At 34.6% G+C, this 20,060-nt stretch overlaps 1 protein-coding gene across 1 annotated transcript in view; it reads right to left on the reverse strand.

The window, feature by feature from the left end:
* The window catches only part of LOC145267065 (protein unc-79 homolog), a gene marked incomplete in the record, with an annotated part of 244,654 nt that overhangs the window by 199,470 nt on the left and 25,124 nt on the right, over positions 1-20,060 (reverse strand). The window contains 4 exon segments of the mRNA XM_080123020.1: positions 4,862-5,045; positions 11,955-12,169; positions 15,468-15,626; positions 18,887-18,951. Of these exon segments, the coding sequence (XP_079979146.1) occupies positions 4,862-5,045; positions 11,955-12,169; positions 15,468-15,626; positions 18,887-18,951 (623 nt within the window).

Here is a 20,060-nt window from a genome sequence, read left to right on the forward strand (position 1 = left end):
GTAACATATTTTTGTTAATACAAGTTTTGCTAATTACACCAGTGTATTTTTCTTGATTATTACCGGCCTCCAAGGCCACACATTTTACTTTCATCGGCTCTCGGCATATTCCGATGGTTTACATCAGCTCCCGACCGAGCCTGAGCCAACGTCAATAAAAGACTTCTATCCCTGCAACAATAATGTCATTTATCAATTCAAATGTAGTTGCAGTGCCAACTATATGAGCAGAACATCATTAAGATTGGATAGTAGAGTCCAACAGCACATACCTAGCCGAATCAAGAATGGGACCTACCTACTAACAAACATTCTGCGTAACACATCCAGACCTGCAATAGCAGATCATTTGCTTAAAAACTCGTCTTGTGCTCCGAACTTCAGCATTGACTTATTTACAATTTTGAGTCATGCTCATTCCGATTTTCATGTGAAGATCTTGAAGACGATTCATGTTTGTTTGAAGAGATCTCTTCTTCGTAAACATAAGGAATGTCTGTTGGGTCTGAATGTGATGAGCCTCTAGGAGATTCTATCATTATACACTGATCATACATAGATTTATTTTAGACGTATAGTGTTTCCTTGATTTTTTTTTCTCCTTGTTAGCACACTTTCTTTTAAACATACATTTTCCCTCCTGGGTTAATCTCGATTAAAAAATAAATGAATCCCTCAATCCAGCTCTAGAAGGGTCAGGACGAAACCAGTAAGCTGGCTTCCCATCTTCTTTTTTTTTTTTTTTTTTTTTTAAATCAAGAATATCAAAACATTTGTACCCCACAAAAAATTGTGAAATTATATATATATATATATATATATATATATATATATAGAGAGAGAGAGAGAGAGAGAGAAATAAAAAGGAACAAACTGAGTTATGTGTTCATTAACGTTTTGTCTTCATTTCGAGACTTCCTTTTGAAATAAAAACGAAACATTGATGAACATATAACTCAGTTTGTTTCTTTTTATTTCTCTCTCTCTCTCTCTCTCTATATATATATCTTAGATTACTATTTCCATTATTCTCATCATATATATATATATGTATGCACATTACAATGATCTTTGTCATAGAATAAGTATTTATCGAAAAGAAGTCATATCACATACACAAAAAATTTATTAGTGGTAATTATAGAGAGAAATGAGATTGGCAGTATGTTTTTCTCTCTCGGAATGGTCATTACTGACCAGCCGTGGCACTCTTCACAAATCTTCACTATTGACTCTGGTTCTCCCCCATTCTAAGCAACTCAGCCATGTTAATGTCCACAATGTTCTTCACATTGTCAAACATTTTTGTTTTTGGTCTTCCACATTCTCTTTTCCCAGGGGTTGTATCAAAGAGCAGATCTTTTGTTGGGCCATCTGTTCTGGCCACATGTCCTAAAAATTACAATTTCCTGTCATTGATTTTGTCCAGCAGTCTTCAGCATGGTCCAATCTTCTCAAGAACCCATTCGTTTGTATGTTTGTCCACACAGCTTACACAAAGGAGTCTATGATAGTACCACAATTCAAAAGCAACAATTTTCCTTTTGTCGACTTTCTTCAAGACCCAACATTCTGCTCCATATGTTGCTATTGAGAATACCAAAGCTTTTTTTTTTTTTACATGGGGGTCACCACTTATCAAGGCCCGAAGGCCACTCAGGGATAAGGGTTATTGCGTGTACAGTAATCAATGAGATAGTATTGCAGTAATCATTAGTATTGGAGGTCTGATAGAGTGTCTAACTTAAGGGGGCGGTTCGTCAGGAGTTTGTTTATGTTGGACTTGAAGACATCCAAGTTGTAGTCAGGTGGGAAACAGGCAAGCGGCAGAGAGTTCCATTGGCGTGCAGTTCCAAGAAAGAAGCTTTGCTCATAGAATCTACGTTTGGATTTAGGCACAGATAAAGAGTGGGGAAAATTATTGACAGTAGCTTCAGCCAGACGGGTGTTTCTCGTGAAAGATTGGCGAGGGGGGACGAGAGATTGGAACTCAGACGAGCATCTGCCATGGAAATAACGATAAAACAAAGACAGGCTCGCAACGTTTCTTCTGTGGGAGAAAGGTTGCAGGAAGAGAAAAGGGCATCCTCCACTAAACCACAAAGTCTATTTTGTACTCTGTCAAGGCAGGATAGGCAGTTTTTAGCAGCTCCTGCCCAGATGTGGCAGCAGTACTCCATCCTTGGACGTACTTGGCTTTTATACAGATAGAGAATTGCATCAGTAGTGAGATATCTTCTAGAGCGGTAGAAGGATCCCACCATTATCCCAGCGTCCTTGGCAACAGATATGATGTATGTGTTCCATTTCAGATCATGAGTAAAGGTCAAACCCAAAAGCTTGTCAAAACATGGAGCCTCCCCAAGACGAGAGCCATCCATTTCAATTGATGCCAGATTGGGATCAGAGCGTTGATGATGTAAAGATAGAAGCTTGGTTTTGGATGCATTAAAAGTGACCAGCCACCTCTTCCCCCACTGTGTCATCAGAGGAGAGAGAATTAAAGAGAACTTTGTCATTTACAGCCTTTGATGTGTTGCCATAGATGGTTTTGTCATCAGCATAGATGTCAACGAATGATTTAAGTATGTGTTTTGGGAGATCATTGATGTAGATTAGGAAGAGAGTTGGGCCCAGGATGGACCCCTGAGGGACTCCAGCATTAATACTGTGGGCTTCTGATTTCTGCCCATCAACCACTACTCTTATGACCCTATCGGAGAGAAATGATTTAATGATTGAGAAAACATTTCCAGTGATACCGTAGCTGGAAATCTTGTGAAGTAGGCCCTTATGCCATACCTTATCGAAGGCCTTCGATATGTCAAGAGCAATTGCCCTGGAAAGGAAGCCTTTTTCTTTTATTTTTTTTATTTTTATTCAATTTTCACTCCAAACAAGGCACAGTGCCACTTTGAAGCAGGGGGCTACTATCGGGGACTTAATTTGCAGTGGCATTATGAAGGGAGATGAGTAGAAAGATGTTTGTTAACATTACACTTGAACTTTTGCATATCAGTACAGTTGGGAAAGCAGAATCCCGGAAGGGAGTTCCAAAGACTTGCAGTTCTGGGGAAGAAACTATTGAAGTAAAAGGCTTTCTTGCACCTAGGGATCTCTACTGTAAAGGGATGAGACTTACTAGCTTGTCGGGTTTGTCGGGGGTAGTTACGTCGAGGAGGTACAAGTGTTTGCAGTTCGTCAGAGCATTCACCATTAAAGTATTTGTAGAACAGGCAGAGGGATGCAACATCTCGTCGATGGGACAGAGGCTGAAGCCTAGATGACAGTTCAGGACCTATCAGGTTGGCGACTCTCTTTTGAACCCTGTCCAGGAGCGAGAGACAAGCAGCAGATGCACCAGCCCAGATGTGATAACAGTACTTCATACATGGGCGAATGGTGGCCTTATAGAGGTACAGGATACTTTCAGGCGTAAGTAGTTTTCTAGCACGGTAGAGGGAGCCAACCTTCCTTGCAGCAGTCTTGGCAATGCTCTCAATGTATCTATTCCAGTTCATATTCCCTGTAAACGTTAGGCCGAGGAGTTTAAAAGAAGTACTTTCAGGCAATGTGTTCTTGGCCATTGTTATTCGTGGTAGAGAAGGTTTCTTGTAGTTATTGAAGGAAACAAGCTTAGTCTTAGCAGCATTGAATGTGACCATCCATTTTTGTCCCCATTCCACTACAGATTGGAGGTCATCCTCTAGTGTTTCTGCCATTTCCTTGGATATGTGTTCATTTGTTTTCTCCTCATATCTGTTATAGAGAGTGGTGTTATCGGCAAATATACCCATCTCCGATACAATTTTATCAGAGAGGTCATTTATGAATATCAGGAATAATAGAGGTCCAAGGATAGACCCCTGAGGTACTCCCATATTTATGTCATATTGTTTAGATGTACGACCATTGAGGACAACTTGGATTTTTCTCTTACTTTGTCAAGAGATTCACTAATCCTATGAAATATAACCGTTAGCACATCTGCTGTAGATCTTGCAGAGCGGAAACCATATTGCATGTCACTAAGGTTGTTTCTGTTGAGGTGGTTGACTACTTCTTTATTTAATATGGATTCCAACAACTTACTCATGACACACAGGAGACTTATTGGTCTGTACTGAGAGGGAAATGACTTTTCACCTGAATTCTTAAATACAGGGCATACTGATGAGGTTTTCCAGAGTGTTGGAGCGCAATTCTCCTTAAGGCAACGCTTAAACAGTTTTGTAAGTATGGGGGCAAGTTCTGGTTGGAGCTTTTTCAGCACCATAACTGGAATGCCGTCAGGAAGTGTTTCTTTGTGCGTTGTGAAATTGATTTATCTTTCCAGATGTTGGTTACTTCTTTGGTGTCATTTACTTTGTTTGCCCACAATTAGGTTTTCATCATTTGTCGCTTGTGTTACTTTTATTACTTTTGTTTTGCTGACGTTAAGGAAAGGTCCTGCTGTTTCGCTGGCAACTTTTACCTTGTTGGTTAAATCTTGCAGTTCCTGCATACATGTTGCAATCAGAACTACATCGTCAGCGTATCTCAGGTTATTGATTATTCTTCCACCAATTTTGATTCCTGCTTGAGTGTTTCTTGCATTACTTGTTTATTTATTAAAGAGGTAAGGAGACAATATGCATTCTTATCTAACACTCTGGCCAATTTCAACAACATCTGACATTCTGTGTGTGGTATTTATTGTTTCTTTCTGCTACGTATGAGCATCAAAAGATTAAGTAGAGGAGTAAATTTAAAAAAATAAAAAATAAAAAAAATAGATGTAAGGCGAAGAGTTATGATAGATGTTGAATGGGGAGTAATAACCAAAAAAAATTTTTAAAAAGAGGTTAGTGTATATTCTTACAATTGGAATGTCTTCCTTTGGTTGGCAGAGTTCCACAAGGAGCCAAATTCCGTAACGACTCAGCAGTTTTCGGTCAGCCGTGCCCTCGTCATAAAAGTCTTCATCTTCAGGAATCGGATAAAAATATTCATCGCCCATCTCAACGATTCGCTTTGATTGCAATGGTTGGGCTTCCTTCAACAAACTGCAAAGAACAAAAACATTTGCAAAGCTCTAACAGTGGCAGCAAACTTTTTTTTTCATTGTTTCCAAACTATTTATTAGCATTACAAGTTGATTTTTTCTTTTTAGATAATTGTTATTTTATCAACTTGCATGATAAGAGCTATGTAAAAATGCTTAAAACCGTTTGAATTATGCAAATACCATCAGTAGTTCAAAAGTTATGAGGTTTTTAAGTGCCAAAATTTAAGCTTTTCCATGGACATTTTTCTTTAGAAAAAGTGGGCTATATTACGGACCTCAACATTTCAAGAAATTCGCTAATTTCGCCACCATTTATTTATTTTGTAAGCTATTCTCATGAAACTTGGCACTCTTATGTAAAATTGTGTGCGTTTTCTGATTATGTAGTCAAATTTGATGTATTTCTTTACCATAAGCCATGAATTATAAATTCAGATGTACAAATTTCAATTTTTTTTTTTAATTGGTGCATGGTATCATACAGTTGGTGCCTATTCATGAACAAAACCCTGAGAAACTATGCACAAACACATGTACCAAGATGGCCACCAGCAATAACATAAGATATGACATTGCTTAATATCTGGAAAGCTACTTATTTGCGGAAAATTTAAATGCAATATACATTGTCAGCATACCCGAAAACCTTAAAAAACAAGGTAAAAATTTACAAAATACATCACAATGAAATTCTTTATTGAACAGCCTAATTATTATTATTATTATTATTATTATTATTATTATTTAGATATCTTCAGTTAAAAAAAAAACGGTTTGTTTTACAGATTCGAAAAATGGTCTTGACAATGAGTTAAAAATAAATTCAAGTTTCACAATATATTTTATTTAATTGTTAAGTGAAAGTATAGAATAGTTAACAAAACACCCTTGTTAAGAATAGGTTTCTAAATAATAATGTTATTATTTCAGCATGGTAACATAAGTGCACAAGTACCATATATTTGTTATATATTTGTTTTTTTTTGGGTTTTTTTTACCACGATAAAACAAACGCATGTACTTAGTACATTTTTTTTTAACGCTTTTAGTACATGTGTTCTACAAGCATTAAAAACAACAAAATAGTATTGTTTGGAAATCAAATTTGAAAAACTTTATAATTTTTTTAAATTGACAAACTCAGAATAAAAAATGAATTTTTTTTTCTGCTTTCGTTTTGAAAAACAGTTTTCTATTTTTAAGAGAATACAAACTCATTAATACGCTAACCATCGCCGTCATCGTTTCCCATTTAAGCGGATTTGAATTTCTATACAAGATAACATTTTAAAGAAATTTCCACACAATTAATAATAATCAAATCTTTACATATTATACATGAAAATAATCATGAAACTCTTATCTATATGAAAATGGACGATATATACTGATTTATCTCATCAATTTTGAAATATCCTTCTTCAACTTTGCTTGGTCGTAATTTTGCTTCTTGTGGTTGTAAAAATAAAAATCAAACACTAGTAGAAATGAACTTCTATGCTTATATAGCCTGTAAAATTTCAGCCATATCCAATTAAATTTAACCCTGCGCATATGTATCCAAACGTAACGTATGAAATATAAACATTGAAAAAACTGTTTGCCTTTTTGCTGTCGTAATTTTTTATCGCTTTTTTTCATTTTTAACTTGGAGCATAAAGATATTGAACGCATAAAAAATAAATAAATCATCATTGGAATGCTTAATCTATTCTCTTTTCATCAATGTAATTCTTTTAAAAATTGGCCAAAAAAATAAAAAAGACATGACTTGTTGAAGCACATTAGGTATGTAATATTGTCGACGTCCACAAAAATACAGCATACGCTTATAATGCTATATTTATTCTTTTTACTGAAGTCGCTTCTGACAAGGAATGAAGCCACTTGATATAAGAAGCTAAAAAGAACCCAAAATGATTATCACAAAGACAAGAGATGCCTGTTAAGGAAAACAGTCAGAAAGAAAAGAGGTCCATCAGCCTGCATTTCTTGGAAAAAAAGCAACTGGAATAGGGAGTTGTATTTACAATGAGGTATTAAAACAGTAAATTGATGAAGAACACTGGACCAACGAGTCAAATGAGCTGGAACAAAGGAAGCAGAGAATTGTGAAGAACAGATGCCATATATATATATATATATATATATATATATATATATATATATATATATATATGTAGATGTTTGTTTTCGTTAGCAATACTTTTTGAACAAATTCAATTATTTATATGAAAGTGCATTTTTACCTAAATGCGAGTTGGGAATAATTTTCCGTTTGACCAATTTGGTACCCCCAAATGGGGAACGGCATATGTATTATTTTTAAAATATGATTATCCACTAACATGTGTTTCGTCGTCTACGACTCCTCAAAGTGGCTGAATCTTGCTAGATTCAGTCACTCTGATGAGTTGTAGACAACGAAACACATGTCAGTGGATAATTATATTTTAAAAATAATATATATATATATATATATATATATATAATCATCCACATACAGTTCTGTTTCACTGTATCACAGTTGATCAGTACAGCTAGACAAGCAACTACCGCAAGCCAGAATCGAAACTCGACTGCTCAAACGAGAGTCGTGCTTCTAACCATTGCGCTATTCGGCTGTTACTAACTATTTAATAAGTATAACTACATATTTCTCAGTTTTACAGCATAATCATGTTTGATACACCGGTTCACGTTAGATCACCGAAGTTAAGCAACGTTGAACCTTGTCAGTACTAAATGGGTGACCATTTGGGACTTCCAGGTGCTGTATGTGGTCTCTGTTTATCTCAGCATTGTTTCCAACCGTCCTGGATTTCTCCTTGCCACTGGACTCAAATAGTACTGATTTGGGAGAGGTATGGTTGAGGATTGCGCAACCCTTGCCTCATAATAATGCACAGCTGTTCCTACAGAGCGTATCCTTTGTCTTTTGGGACTGAACGGAGGCATCAAATATAAATGAATAATAAAAGGATAAAAGTCTGACAAAATGATTTAAAAAGACTTAAATGATCAATGTTTCGCTTGTTTTGCAGGCTTTTTCAAGAAAAATGGTCCATAACGAGAGGATCAATTATTTCAGGAGTATATATGCAAAGGGAGAGCAACATTCATTCTAAATTCATGTAAGTTATGAAATGACAAGAGTGAGTGTACATAAAATATATTCAATTTTGTAATATATACATAAAAAAATTATGTACACAGGGTGATCCCCCCCCCCCAAAAAAAACAGGCCCCAACTCTAATTAGGCCCCGTTTCTTAGTGTTTTTTCCGAATGAAATGAAACTTTGGTCATAACTAGTTTATTATATACCTTTGACCTTTTTTTCTCTGTTCTACAGCATATGTTCTAGATGATCTCCATTTAGCTTTTGTTTTTTTTGGGTCACCCTGTATATATATATATCTATAAAAGTGAACATGTCTGTGTGTGTGTCTGTCTGTCTATCTGTGTACATTTCCCTATGCAATAACTGTCAATTTTTAGTCTACAGACTCGAAATTTGATATACAGGGTAGTGAGATTTGGGAAAATCTGTGATCAGGCTTCGGCCAAAAATTTGGCTGTTAAGGGGTCAAAGTTCAACGATTTAACCTTTGAGAACTTTACAAAACTTCTGACAATTTTGGGTCTAAACACTTGAAATTTTAGATATAGGTTCCTTGGACATGGCTCTAGCTTAATAACTTAATTGGAGCCCAAAACAATAAATGTTAAGGGGTCATAATAGAGGTCAAAGTTAAAAAAATTGACCTTTTTTTTTTGCTCAGCATACACCTCCAAACACCTGGGCAACGTCGGGAATCCATGCTAGTATATATATATATATATATATATATATATATATATATATATATATAAATGTATATATATATAGGAACACATAGGAAATAAATATAGAAAAGATATAAACATTTATAGATTTTTCGTATTGATTTTTTATTCATACATATTTTAAATATATATATATAAATATATATTTAAATATGTATGAATAAAAAAAATCAAAACGAAAAATCTATAAATGTCTATATCTTTTCTGTATTTATTTCCTATGTGTTCCTACACGTGTAGGAATACAAAAAATCTTTTGAAAAAAACAAGAATGTTTCTTTCAAAATCACATAATTTTCGACCGATCCTTTGATCTTCCTCAGTGTGAATGATGGAAACAGGAGTGTACGGTGGGCAGGGGTAGCAGCAGGAGGGTCACAAGAATTGAACATTTTTAACATGTTGAAAAAATAAACGGTAAGATAAACAACATCTTGGATTTTGGAATATAAACTTTTTTTGTCATTGATTTGTATATGCTCTGTAGTTATATTTAACATACATCGAGCTTCATAAATAAAAAGATTGGTATAAATAAAAGATGAAATATAATTAAATAAGCATATTTTTCTCCATATATATATATATATATATATATATATATATATATATATATATATATACACACACATAATAATACTTTTTTAAATTCATTATTTAATAGTTTATATTTATTTTCTTAGATAATGTTAATAATACTTACATCTATATGCGTATTTAGTTTTTTTATACAAAATTAATTTTTAATTCATAGACTTTTTTTATGCTATTTCATAAAATCTAAAAATACGGGCAACCTTAATCTAATTATTACACTGAATAAGGTGCTCTCAAGAATTGAACATTTTAACATGCTGGAAGAAATAAATGGTAAGATGAACAACATCTTGGATTTTGGAATGTAGATTTTTTTTTGTCATTAATTTGTATATGCTCTGTAGTTATATTTGACATACATCGAGCTTCATAAATAAAAAGATTGGTATGAATAAAAGATGAAATATAATTGAATAAGCATATTTTTCCCCATAAATATATATATATTTCCTTGTACACATTTTTGTGAATTATTCCATGGATTTCTGCCTTTGGATTATTATGGACCACCTTCTTCCAATTACGGGATTTCCCTGGATTTTACTTGTACAAATGGAAATTCTTTTAACTTTCTTGAAGTTTTACATTTGGATTTTACCGTCACTGGATTTTTTATCTTCCACCAGACTATCCATTCATGTGTAATCACCTTTTTCTTCACCATATTCCCTCTGCTTCACTTTTTTTGTTTTTAAGTAAGATCTTTGACTTACTTGTTGTTTCATCAAATACTTCTGCATGCAAAATCCGATCCCGCATTTTGCTAATTCCTACCCTCTGATGAGAAGGAGAGTATTTCTTCGAAACTCCGCGGATTAAGGACTATCCATTTATCTAGTGTTTCCTTTTCAGATTAAATATGTTTTTAACTCATTTCAAACTGTTTTTTTTAACATATTTTATTAACTGTTTGCTCATATATATATATATATATATATATATATATATACACACACACACACACACACAAAGGTCCAAATTATTTTCACTATTGATAGTGGGGAGAGATATGATAAAAGTCTTTTCTTTGTTATATTGTATTGGTGGAGAGTGGGATGTAAAGGTGGATTTAATCAAACAACATATTGATTTATTGTCTATTGATTTTATAAGATTTGGTTTTCTAAGTCAAAGTGATGACCATACTTCATGATATGAGAAAAAATGGCATAGAGTGTGTTATTGGTCTTTATGTATCTTTTGTGCTCATAAAGTCTCTTGTGAAGATTTTGTCGAGTTTCACCTATGTAGATTATATCATAATCCAGACACGAAATAGAGTGTACACCAGCTTTGACTACAGGGTAGAACAATAAAATTATCACCCTAGAAAGGACAACATGATTCCATTTCCGTTTGACGAAAACCGGTTTTCTTTTTTTTTTTGCAGACCATCTATTAGTTGGTCAGTTGTGTACAAATCCCAAGAGCGATAGGAGCCTTCTATCATGTTTGAAAGTGACACAATGTTCAACAAGCGAGATCAAAGATGCACCACTGTACAACTCATACTCTTTACCAACCCAAGTTATGACAACAGGACCAATTGCTAGCACCTTCAAAATGCATCGCTGGATTGCCACAAATAACAAAGATGTGCCCAGAGTGATGAAAAAGTTTTCGGCCACTATTATGGTCTTTGATGTGATTTCAAGCGAGGGTCACATCATGCCACCTCACATCTTTAAAGTTGGTTTGGAAGTTGACAGTAAAGTGTGCCTAGATGTGCTGAAGAGTGTGGTTATCTCCTGGTGCAATTAAGTAGCCGCTTGCAGACCCTGAGTGTGACAGCAAGACTTGGTGTTGGCCCACATGTCCAACGAAACCCAGCTTTAGCTTTAGAAGGAGTGCTACGACTTTGTACCCTTCTCTCACTGCCCCCCTCCTCTCTATACCTAAACCCACTGGACTACTTCGTTCGGTCATACGTCGACAACATTACCAACATGACCTCCCACAACACCAAAGCCAGTCTGATTGCTGCCATCCGCCAAGTATTCGCCGAGCTCCCGCCGACACTTGTGGAAAAGGCATGCTCACAGTTCTGGATCTATATTAGAGCGGTGATTGAGACCGAAGGCGGCTACATCGAATAGGTCTCAGCTCTACTATATAATCAAGTTACTTGAATTGATCTTTTTCAATAAAAGTTTTAAAATGAAGTTGTATTGTTGTTTTCTTTAGGTCGACAATTTTTATCAGTCTACCATGTATTAGTAGATGTAGTGTCGGATTTAGACTTATAGACTATACCAATAATCGTAGATGAGGTCACTTGAGATGTTTTAATACATATTTTATTCAATCTGGCATAGATGAAGTTCTTATTAGTGTTAGATTGCATTTTCAGTAAATCTGGAGAGTTTTTCTTTTTGTTTAAAGTTTGTTTAAAATCAAAATGTTACAACTATGATTACCCAGACTTTAAAGAATTTGTCAAAGAATCGGATGACCAAACTTACCTAACAATGGCATCAATGAGGTAACGTTGCATTTCATGGTTACAATCCCAGATTTCCGGAATGCTCTCGTGATAGATGTGATTTTCTCCAGCCTCCGTGCTATGTCGCATTTTATTACAGTCTCTGCAGTAGCGCACGGGTCTGTTGCCATTGTGAGAGGCGCATTCAATACTGAAACATGTGCTCACTGCAATTGCATTACTTGAGCGGCAATTCTGGAATTCGGAAAAAAAAAAAAAAAAAAATGACAACACAAATTCAATTTTTAAAAATAAGAAAATTATCAATGAAATGAGTGGTAAGAAATGAATATGAAGAATAAATTGGATGAAAACGTTTTTGTATGGATCAACAAATAAAATTATTTATTATATAATTACAACTGGAGAAGAAATAATGTATAATTAGGACCTAATTAATTGTAGTTGCTGAGCCAAATGTCCATTGAATCTTGTTTTCCAATGCAAGAGATATAACTGGTTTCCATTGAATCTTAAAATCCACTGTTAATGCACTGTTGATATTGGAATACAAATTCAAAATTTAATGGTTTAAAATACCAAAACCAGTGCATATTTTTAAACAAATAAATATATTTATTAAAAAACAAACTTTTGATTCATAGCAGAACCTTCATCAAGGTTTTTTTTTCCAATGCAAGGAACGTAGCTTTAGTTTCCAAAATGCTCTTTTCATCCGAGTAAGACTGTCCTCCATTGTGGCTTCTGTGGGTCCTCAGGTGAGCATAGAGCCCAATCCTAGACCCAATTTGTCTTGTGCAATTTGGGCAGATAAAGGTAGTGGTGGTGGGGTGGGTTGGGTGTGTCTGGTTGATAATCTGTCCTTTCTGTGCTTGCGTTTATCCTCAGCAGCTTGATTTAGGTCACTACTATAAAGCGCAGCACCTTTGTGGACAGCGCTCCTCCATGCCAACCTGCTCCCAGCCACGTCCTCCCATGTCTCAAGGTCCATGTGAAACCGCTTTAGATTTGCTTTGATGTTGTCCTTATACCTCATCTTTTGGCCACCCTGGGCACGCTTTCCCTCAACAAGCTGAGAGTAGAAAATCTGTTTTGGGAGGCGGAGATCCGGCATTCGGACAACATGACCAGTCCATCTGAGCTGGCGTTGAGCAACAGTAGCGGTGATAGTGGAAATGTCAGCCTCACTCAGGACGCTGGTGTTGGTGCGTCGGTCCTTCCAACTAATTCTGAGGATTTTTCCGAGGCATCTTTGGTGGTACGTCTCCAGGGTTTTTACGTGCCTTCTGTATGTGGTCCAGGTCTCCGATCCATAGAGAAGAGTGGGCAGCAAGACAGCTTTATATACCATGATTTTGGTCTTTGCCAGAAGGTCACGGTTCTCAAATACTCTCTTCCTTAGCCTTGAGAAAGCCCCACTGGCACAGCTGAGACGGTGTTGTATTTCATCATCTATGTTGGCTTTTGATGATAGGATGCTGCCTAGGTATGGGAAGTGGTCCACATTTTTCAGTCTAGCGTTGTCAATGGAGATGTTTGGGGGTGAGACTGGAGTACTGTTTGGTGGTGATTGATGGAGGATTTGGGTTTTTTTTATATTAATTGTTAGTCCTAGCTGTTTGTACGCCCTCGTGAAGGCAACCAGTGTACACTGTAGGTCCTCTTCTGAGAGGGCTACAAGGGCGTTATCGTCTGCATACTGTAGCTCCATAATGGATATGGTGTTCGTTCGACCTTTGGCCCTAAATCTGTTGATGTTAAAAAGTCGCCCGTCAGTTCTGTACATAATCCGAACTCCATGGGGAAGATGTTTGTCCGTGAGATGGAGGATAGCAGTAATGAAGATGGAGAACAGGGTTGGGGCAATGACACTTCCCTTACAAGTTACAAAAGCGTTGCTGTTTTATAATTTGTCATTGTTCTGAGGGAGACAACTCTCTTTTACTATGAGATTAGTTTATTTATTCATCTCATAATTTAGGACGCTAGTAATGCTGTCAGTAAGTTTTCACAAGTGATTTACAAAAACATACTTTTATGTTTTTCGTTCTTTTTTTTTTTGGAGGAGGGGGTATTCAATTATAGAACTTGTACAGTTTTTAAAAGTGCTTCTGCAGTTTAATTAACCATTTTTCTATAAGTATAACGCAATGACATTAACCAAGCAGAAGAACCGTTTAATATATGTTTACATTGAGGGGGAATGCTGTGGCGGCCTCCCTCAGAACAATGACAAATTGTAAAACAGCGCCACGAAACTGGCATATTTCTGGAGACCTTCCATTGTTGCATTACTTCCCCTGTTTTCTAGACAGTGATAGCCGATTTGGCGTCCCCGACGAAACATCTTCCAACAGATATTTTAATTGAAGAAATTGATCTCATTCTTAGACAAATTATTATCATCATTATTATTATTATTATTATTATTATTAGTTTTATTATTATTATTATAATAAGTAGTTTGGCATAAGAATGATGCATTTCTGTAAAAAAAAAAAATGTTTATTTACTTTTAAGAATGTTTCACATGAAAATAAATTTAACTTAATTACAAGAAATAAATATTACACATTTATTAAAAAAATATAAGAATTGTTCACATTGGTTAATAAATGATAAATAACATTACATATTATATCATTCAAACACTAACATGTTTCAATATATGGTTAAGTGGCAGTTTTAGTCATTTAGAAGTGCTTTCAAGCTTCACCGTTCGCTCATTTTTCAACCAAATTTCAAACAATTATTACAGTTTATACATCACCTTCTCAACTATATTGTGAAAAAAAATTTTCAATTTTCATTCAGTAAAACAAAAGTTATGACAAATTTTCTGATGTTCAAAATCATTAAAAAATATAAGGAGGTGAGCGACGGTTTTTATGACTGCGACTTCAGTGAATACTGTTGCTACTAATTCACTAATGAAAGCATGAAAGGGAGATAATTGGGGGGATTTTATTGAAAGCAGACGAGTGCTGTATATTATTATCACATATGTGTATGCTATGTTTACGGGGGAAAAAAAATAAGACTGAAATTAAACAAAGAACAAGTGAATTTATTGAAAGCCTGGAAAAATCATCGATTACAAGCATGAAAAATAATATAGTTAAGTTTAAACATGGAAAAGTAAAGGACTAGTTGTTAAAACTGGAAAAGAAAAAGACGAGATATTCTAGTAAAAAATATAATGAATCTATAACTTAAAATATTGCAGCCTTAAGAATTTTTTTTTTTTTAATTTAATTTATAACATTATATAATCAATTCTCATTTTTCTATTGTAATATTATAATATGTAATAAGTACTAATCCAGTACATCATATTGCCGAAGAATTTTTAATACTACTAACTATAAATTCGTTTAATGAAAATGTGTTTAATAATAAAAATAATTTGTCTAAGAGTGTGATAACCTTTATTGACCAGGTTTTATTTATATACATCATCACACATCCAGATGAGCTAGACAAAAAAAAACAAAGGAGGGGGAGGCTTTTAAAAGAAAAAAAATCTACCTACTCTGTTCTCACAAGACGTTGGGACATGAGACATGGGTAATAGAATGTCCACCATGGATTCACCATGTTCCCTCTTGAGGGGCTCTGCACAATCGCTGCAAATGTACAGAGGAGGTGGTTTGTCTCGTGACTGAATGGCAAGCGCTGGATTTAAGCACATCTGAAAGATATTAAATGGAAACAAAAAAAATGTCAGTCTTATCCTCGTCCAATTAATGACGTTACTAGTCATTTGCAAAATCAAGGTGAAATTAACGATGAATTTCCAAATTTAGAGACTGACGTGCATGTGAGTGCATGAATGCATGTGAAAAGTGCAGTGAAAAAAAAACAATAAAAGAAACAACTTTTTTTTCTAAACAATTCCAACTAAATTGAAATCTAATGTCTGTTTGTCTGTTCGTCTGTCTCCATATTTTCAAACTAACTCTTCCGAAACTAAAAGTTGCAGAAGGGGCCTCAAATGATTGGATTTTTTTATGGACCGTTTTTTATGGGTCGTTAGCCAGTTAAAATAGTTTTTATGGGATCAAAAGTGGGTAAAAATTGAAAACAATTTGTACATTCATCTTGATTTATTTTTAATTTTTATTCAGTTCATATACGTGTCACGTTGGTACAGTCACCAGCTTTGAATGCTACGGTTTTGCTTTCGGTTTCGATTCTAGCTGATGGCACCCAAATACTTTTTTTTAAAAACTTTTGAAATCACAACTTTTTTTATAATATATACAAAATCTGGACAAATTAAAATATCATATTAAAGTGTATTTTACACCCGGTGCAAAATATTACAGACTATCCACGCCACCTTTTAGAACTTTCACTTTAGTCAGACAAGGCTCTATGAACAAATTTATCTTTGCTCGACCTTTGACAACTAAATATTTTCATTTACTAGCCAAATAAGAAGGTTACTAGCCAAACCTACGTGATTTTTGGAATATGACATCTTCGTTCTGTGATGATTATGTACATAAGTTTTTTCAGTGTTTTTTTAATAAGTGTAATTCTAAATATACAATAAATTTTATGTTGACACTTGAAGATATAAACATTCTAATTTCTTCAGATATTTTTTTAAACAGCCTTCATTACAAAAAAAAAAAAAAAAAGAGTATATTATTCAATTAAACTTTTATTTTTTGCATAATTTAACTTTGTTCGTTTTATTTAAAAAAAAAAAAAAGTTGAAAAGACATTTTTCACTCACTAGTGAGCTTTGGAAGATTGTCAGTGAAAGAAATACAATTGCCAAAATATAAGCGTTTCATTATTTCTAGTTACCATTTTGAAAAATCACTTGCAAATGCGACTGTTTCACTCGCAATGTAGAGCCCTGTCAGATAAGAGATCGAATGAATCTGCTGGTCACGTCATGCCTTAATATCTATAAGGTTCTCCTACCATATTATCTGACATGATTCTTTAAAAAAATAAAAAATAAAATAAAACAAAATCTTATTTCTCCTTTTTATTTTCTCCTTCAAATAGATACTAGAAGGCGGTGACTGAGGGTTTATCATGTTAAAAACAAAGATTACCAATGTTAAGGAGTAACCTTTTATATAAATCTCAAATTTCTTTCTAAAAAGACAAAATCAAGGCTCCAAAATTAACACAAGTTAAATATTTTTTAACTTTATTTCTCAAGAGATTATCATGAAGTATGCCCAAACCCAAAATATAAATTGACATGTTCGAACGTGTAAAAATATGAGCAACTAAAAATCGGCACCGAGTTTCCAAATAACCTAATAGTTAAGATATTGAAAAGATGACAGGTGTTCTTGCCTCTGGGCCAAGATCACAGTGTAGGATCTGTTCTAATGCTACACTTAAATTAATTTGTCCTTAGTCAATGAAGAGGGGGGGGCTTCTATACTAAGGCAATTTTTATTTTGGTTACTTCCAGAGTGCCCCTTTTCGGGGAGCTAGTTTCCCCCACATTATAAACGACCTTGTGTCACATTTTGCTTTCAAGTAAATACCAAAAGATGATGGGTGTTAATTCTTTAGCCAAACAAGAGATTGAAGAGGCCTGATCTGATCAATCCGCTGGTCACGTCATGCCTTAATATCTACAAGGTTCATCTCCTACAATATTATTCGATATGATTCTTTGAAAAAAAAACAAAAAAATTTCTTTTTTTTTTTATTTTCTTCCCCAAATAGATACGAGAAGGCAGTGACTGAGAGTTAATAATGTTGAGAGCAAAGATTACCAATGGCAAGGAGTAACCTTTTCAAAGTACCGAGAATGGGTCATACAATCATCAATTTTCAAAAAGCTCCAAAACAAACACAAGTTAAATAATTTTAAACTTTATTTCTCAAGATATACCTTGAAGTATGCTGGAAATGTAATTTGACATGAACAACTAAAAATCAGCAACAACTTTCCAGATAATAGTTAAGATATTGAACAGATGATGGGTGTTCGTTCTATGACTTTTTTTAATGTCATGTAGCAAAATGTAGTAGGCAAAAATCAGGAACAAAGATAGGAAATAGTCAGTTTCGCCCTGCACCACCCACCTCTAGAAGAAAGGGACTTCTTGGCTGTACACAATCTGCAGGACACTGCCTGACTGCTTCCCAGCGTCCTGCTTTTATAGCAGCCGGGAATCATATATTTGCATAATCGTGCGAGAGCATACGCGATTCTGCGAGAATTGCATGGGGGTCAACGCCAATAAAAACCCATGGACACCATCTTGGAACTCTCTTCCGCTCGGCCCACAACACAACAACAGACGTATCCAAGGTAAGCTCTTTATTTCCCCCCATTTCGGTTATTGCCAATTCCGCTACATCTCAAAATATTACAGACCAGCGGAACCTGTGGAAATTCCACAACGAACGCTTTCATATGTAATATACTGATATTGACATTCTGTGGATGTTTAGCGTAAATGGAGACGTCCTGATATTATTGTAGCTCTTTTGTTAAAACTGCAAAAGTATTTATCTAAACTAGCAGCCTTTTTTCCAGTAGCTCCTTTCCAAGAACTATAGGATTGGGGAACTCTTTTCCTGCTGCCTATTTTCTTCCTAACTATCTACTTGGTCTTTCCAAGACTAAGGCGTTTCCTGTCTTCTCGATAATTATCTTTCATTCTTGTTAGCTTCTTACATTAAGTGACTTCACACATTGTCTGGACTGATTTTCATTAAAAAAATAAATAAAATAAAAATAAATAAAACTCGGCTCCAAAGTGGTGTCAATGAGTGAGGTTTAGATAAATTTAAATCAACTGGGATTGAAAAGAAAAGAGGTAATCCAGAAAATTTGATAACCTCTTTGAAAAAAAAAAACCGCTTCTTAAAGAAAGAACATGCTGAGAAAGCAAACCACTTGAGATTCTACATAATTTATGTCCATTCCCCGCTACCCTTTATATATAAATTGATTCAAACCTTGACTGCTTGACAGTTTCTTGAATTGACACAGTTCTCTCTTTGGCATAAAACTGGTGGCCACGCTGTGAAAGAAAAGAAAAAAAAAAGATCAAAGTTGTTTCACAAATAATTTGATGAACTGATTTTAAATTAAAAAATTTTCCTGTACTACTAGGGTTATCTGACATTGTCCGGGACAAAAGTGTAACATATTTCTACTAAAATCTTCTATCGCTTCTCTACTCTGATCTTCCTTTCCTTACTAAACTCCCTCTTTCTTCTCTGCCCAGTCCATTCCTCTCTCTGGACACACACAACTTTCTAAATTATTTCTGGAATGATTTAGCATAAGGGAAATTCCTCCTTGAAAAAAAAAAAGATCAGAGTTACTTCCCTTTAGTTAGCAAATCAAATGGCTGAAAAACAGACGTCCCGTCTGACGAAATCTATGCCAGTTTAGAGGCAAAGAAAAAAATTTGGTAATTTCTGAGTGCAAGAAAAAACCCAAAAAACAAAAGAAAAAAAAACAAAAGATGTCAGTCGTTGTGAATGTCCACTTCGTCTGCATTTCGTCTTCATGCAGATCATCTAAACTTGTCTGTATACGTCTTCCTTTCAGTCATCATTCTACACACAATTCCCCCCCCCCTTATTTATTTCCAGAGCAAACAATAGTAGCATATTGGAAAGAAAGGTTATAGCAAAAATTATGGTTTTAAGATTTAATAACTTGGAACCTGAAGATACTATGGAACCTGAAGTAGTTCAAAAATTTTTGGATTTAAAAGAAAATTCAAATTATCCAGAAGAGTTTTAGATGAAGGGTTTTTGGATATATTGAAATAAAATCAACAAATCTACTAATTTATGACTTGGTTGAGCCCAGCATATTACCCTTTCCGACAACCTGTCTTTTCAGCTGTTGCTGACATCTTTAAAAAAAAGGAGAAACAAGTTGGACGTTAATGAAAGAGGAATGCTAAGATTGAAACTAAATAAAACATTTGTTATTGACAATCAAGAATTGATTAAAAAACATCAAGAGCAGGGATCACATAAAATACAACTTTTTTGTTAACAATTTTTTTGCAAAAATGTCAAAACTGATTTGATCACAGTTAATAAATAAATGATTTTGTAAAATGTATTTTTCAATAATTTAATGAAGTGGTCCACAGAACATTCCCTTAGG

Source organism: Euprymna scolopes, chromosome 42 (assembly GCF_053919585.1).
Source record: "Euprymna scolopes isolate OS-2025 chromosome 42, ASM5391958v1, whole genome shotgun sequence".
Lineage (NCBI taxonomy): Eukaryota > Metazoa > Mollusca > Cephalopoda > Sepiida > Sepiolidae > Euprymna > Euprymna scolopes.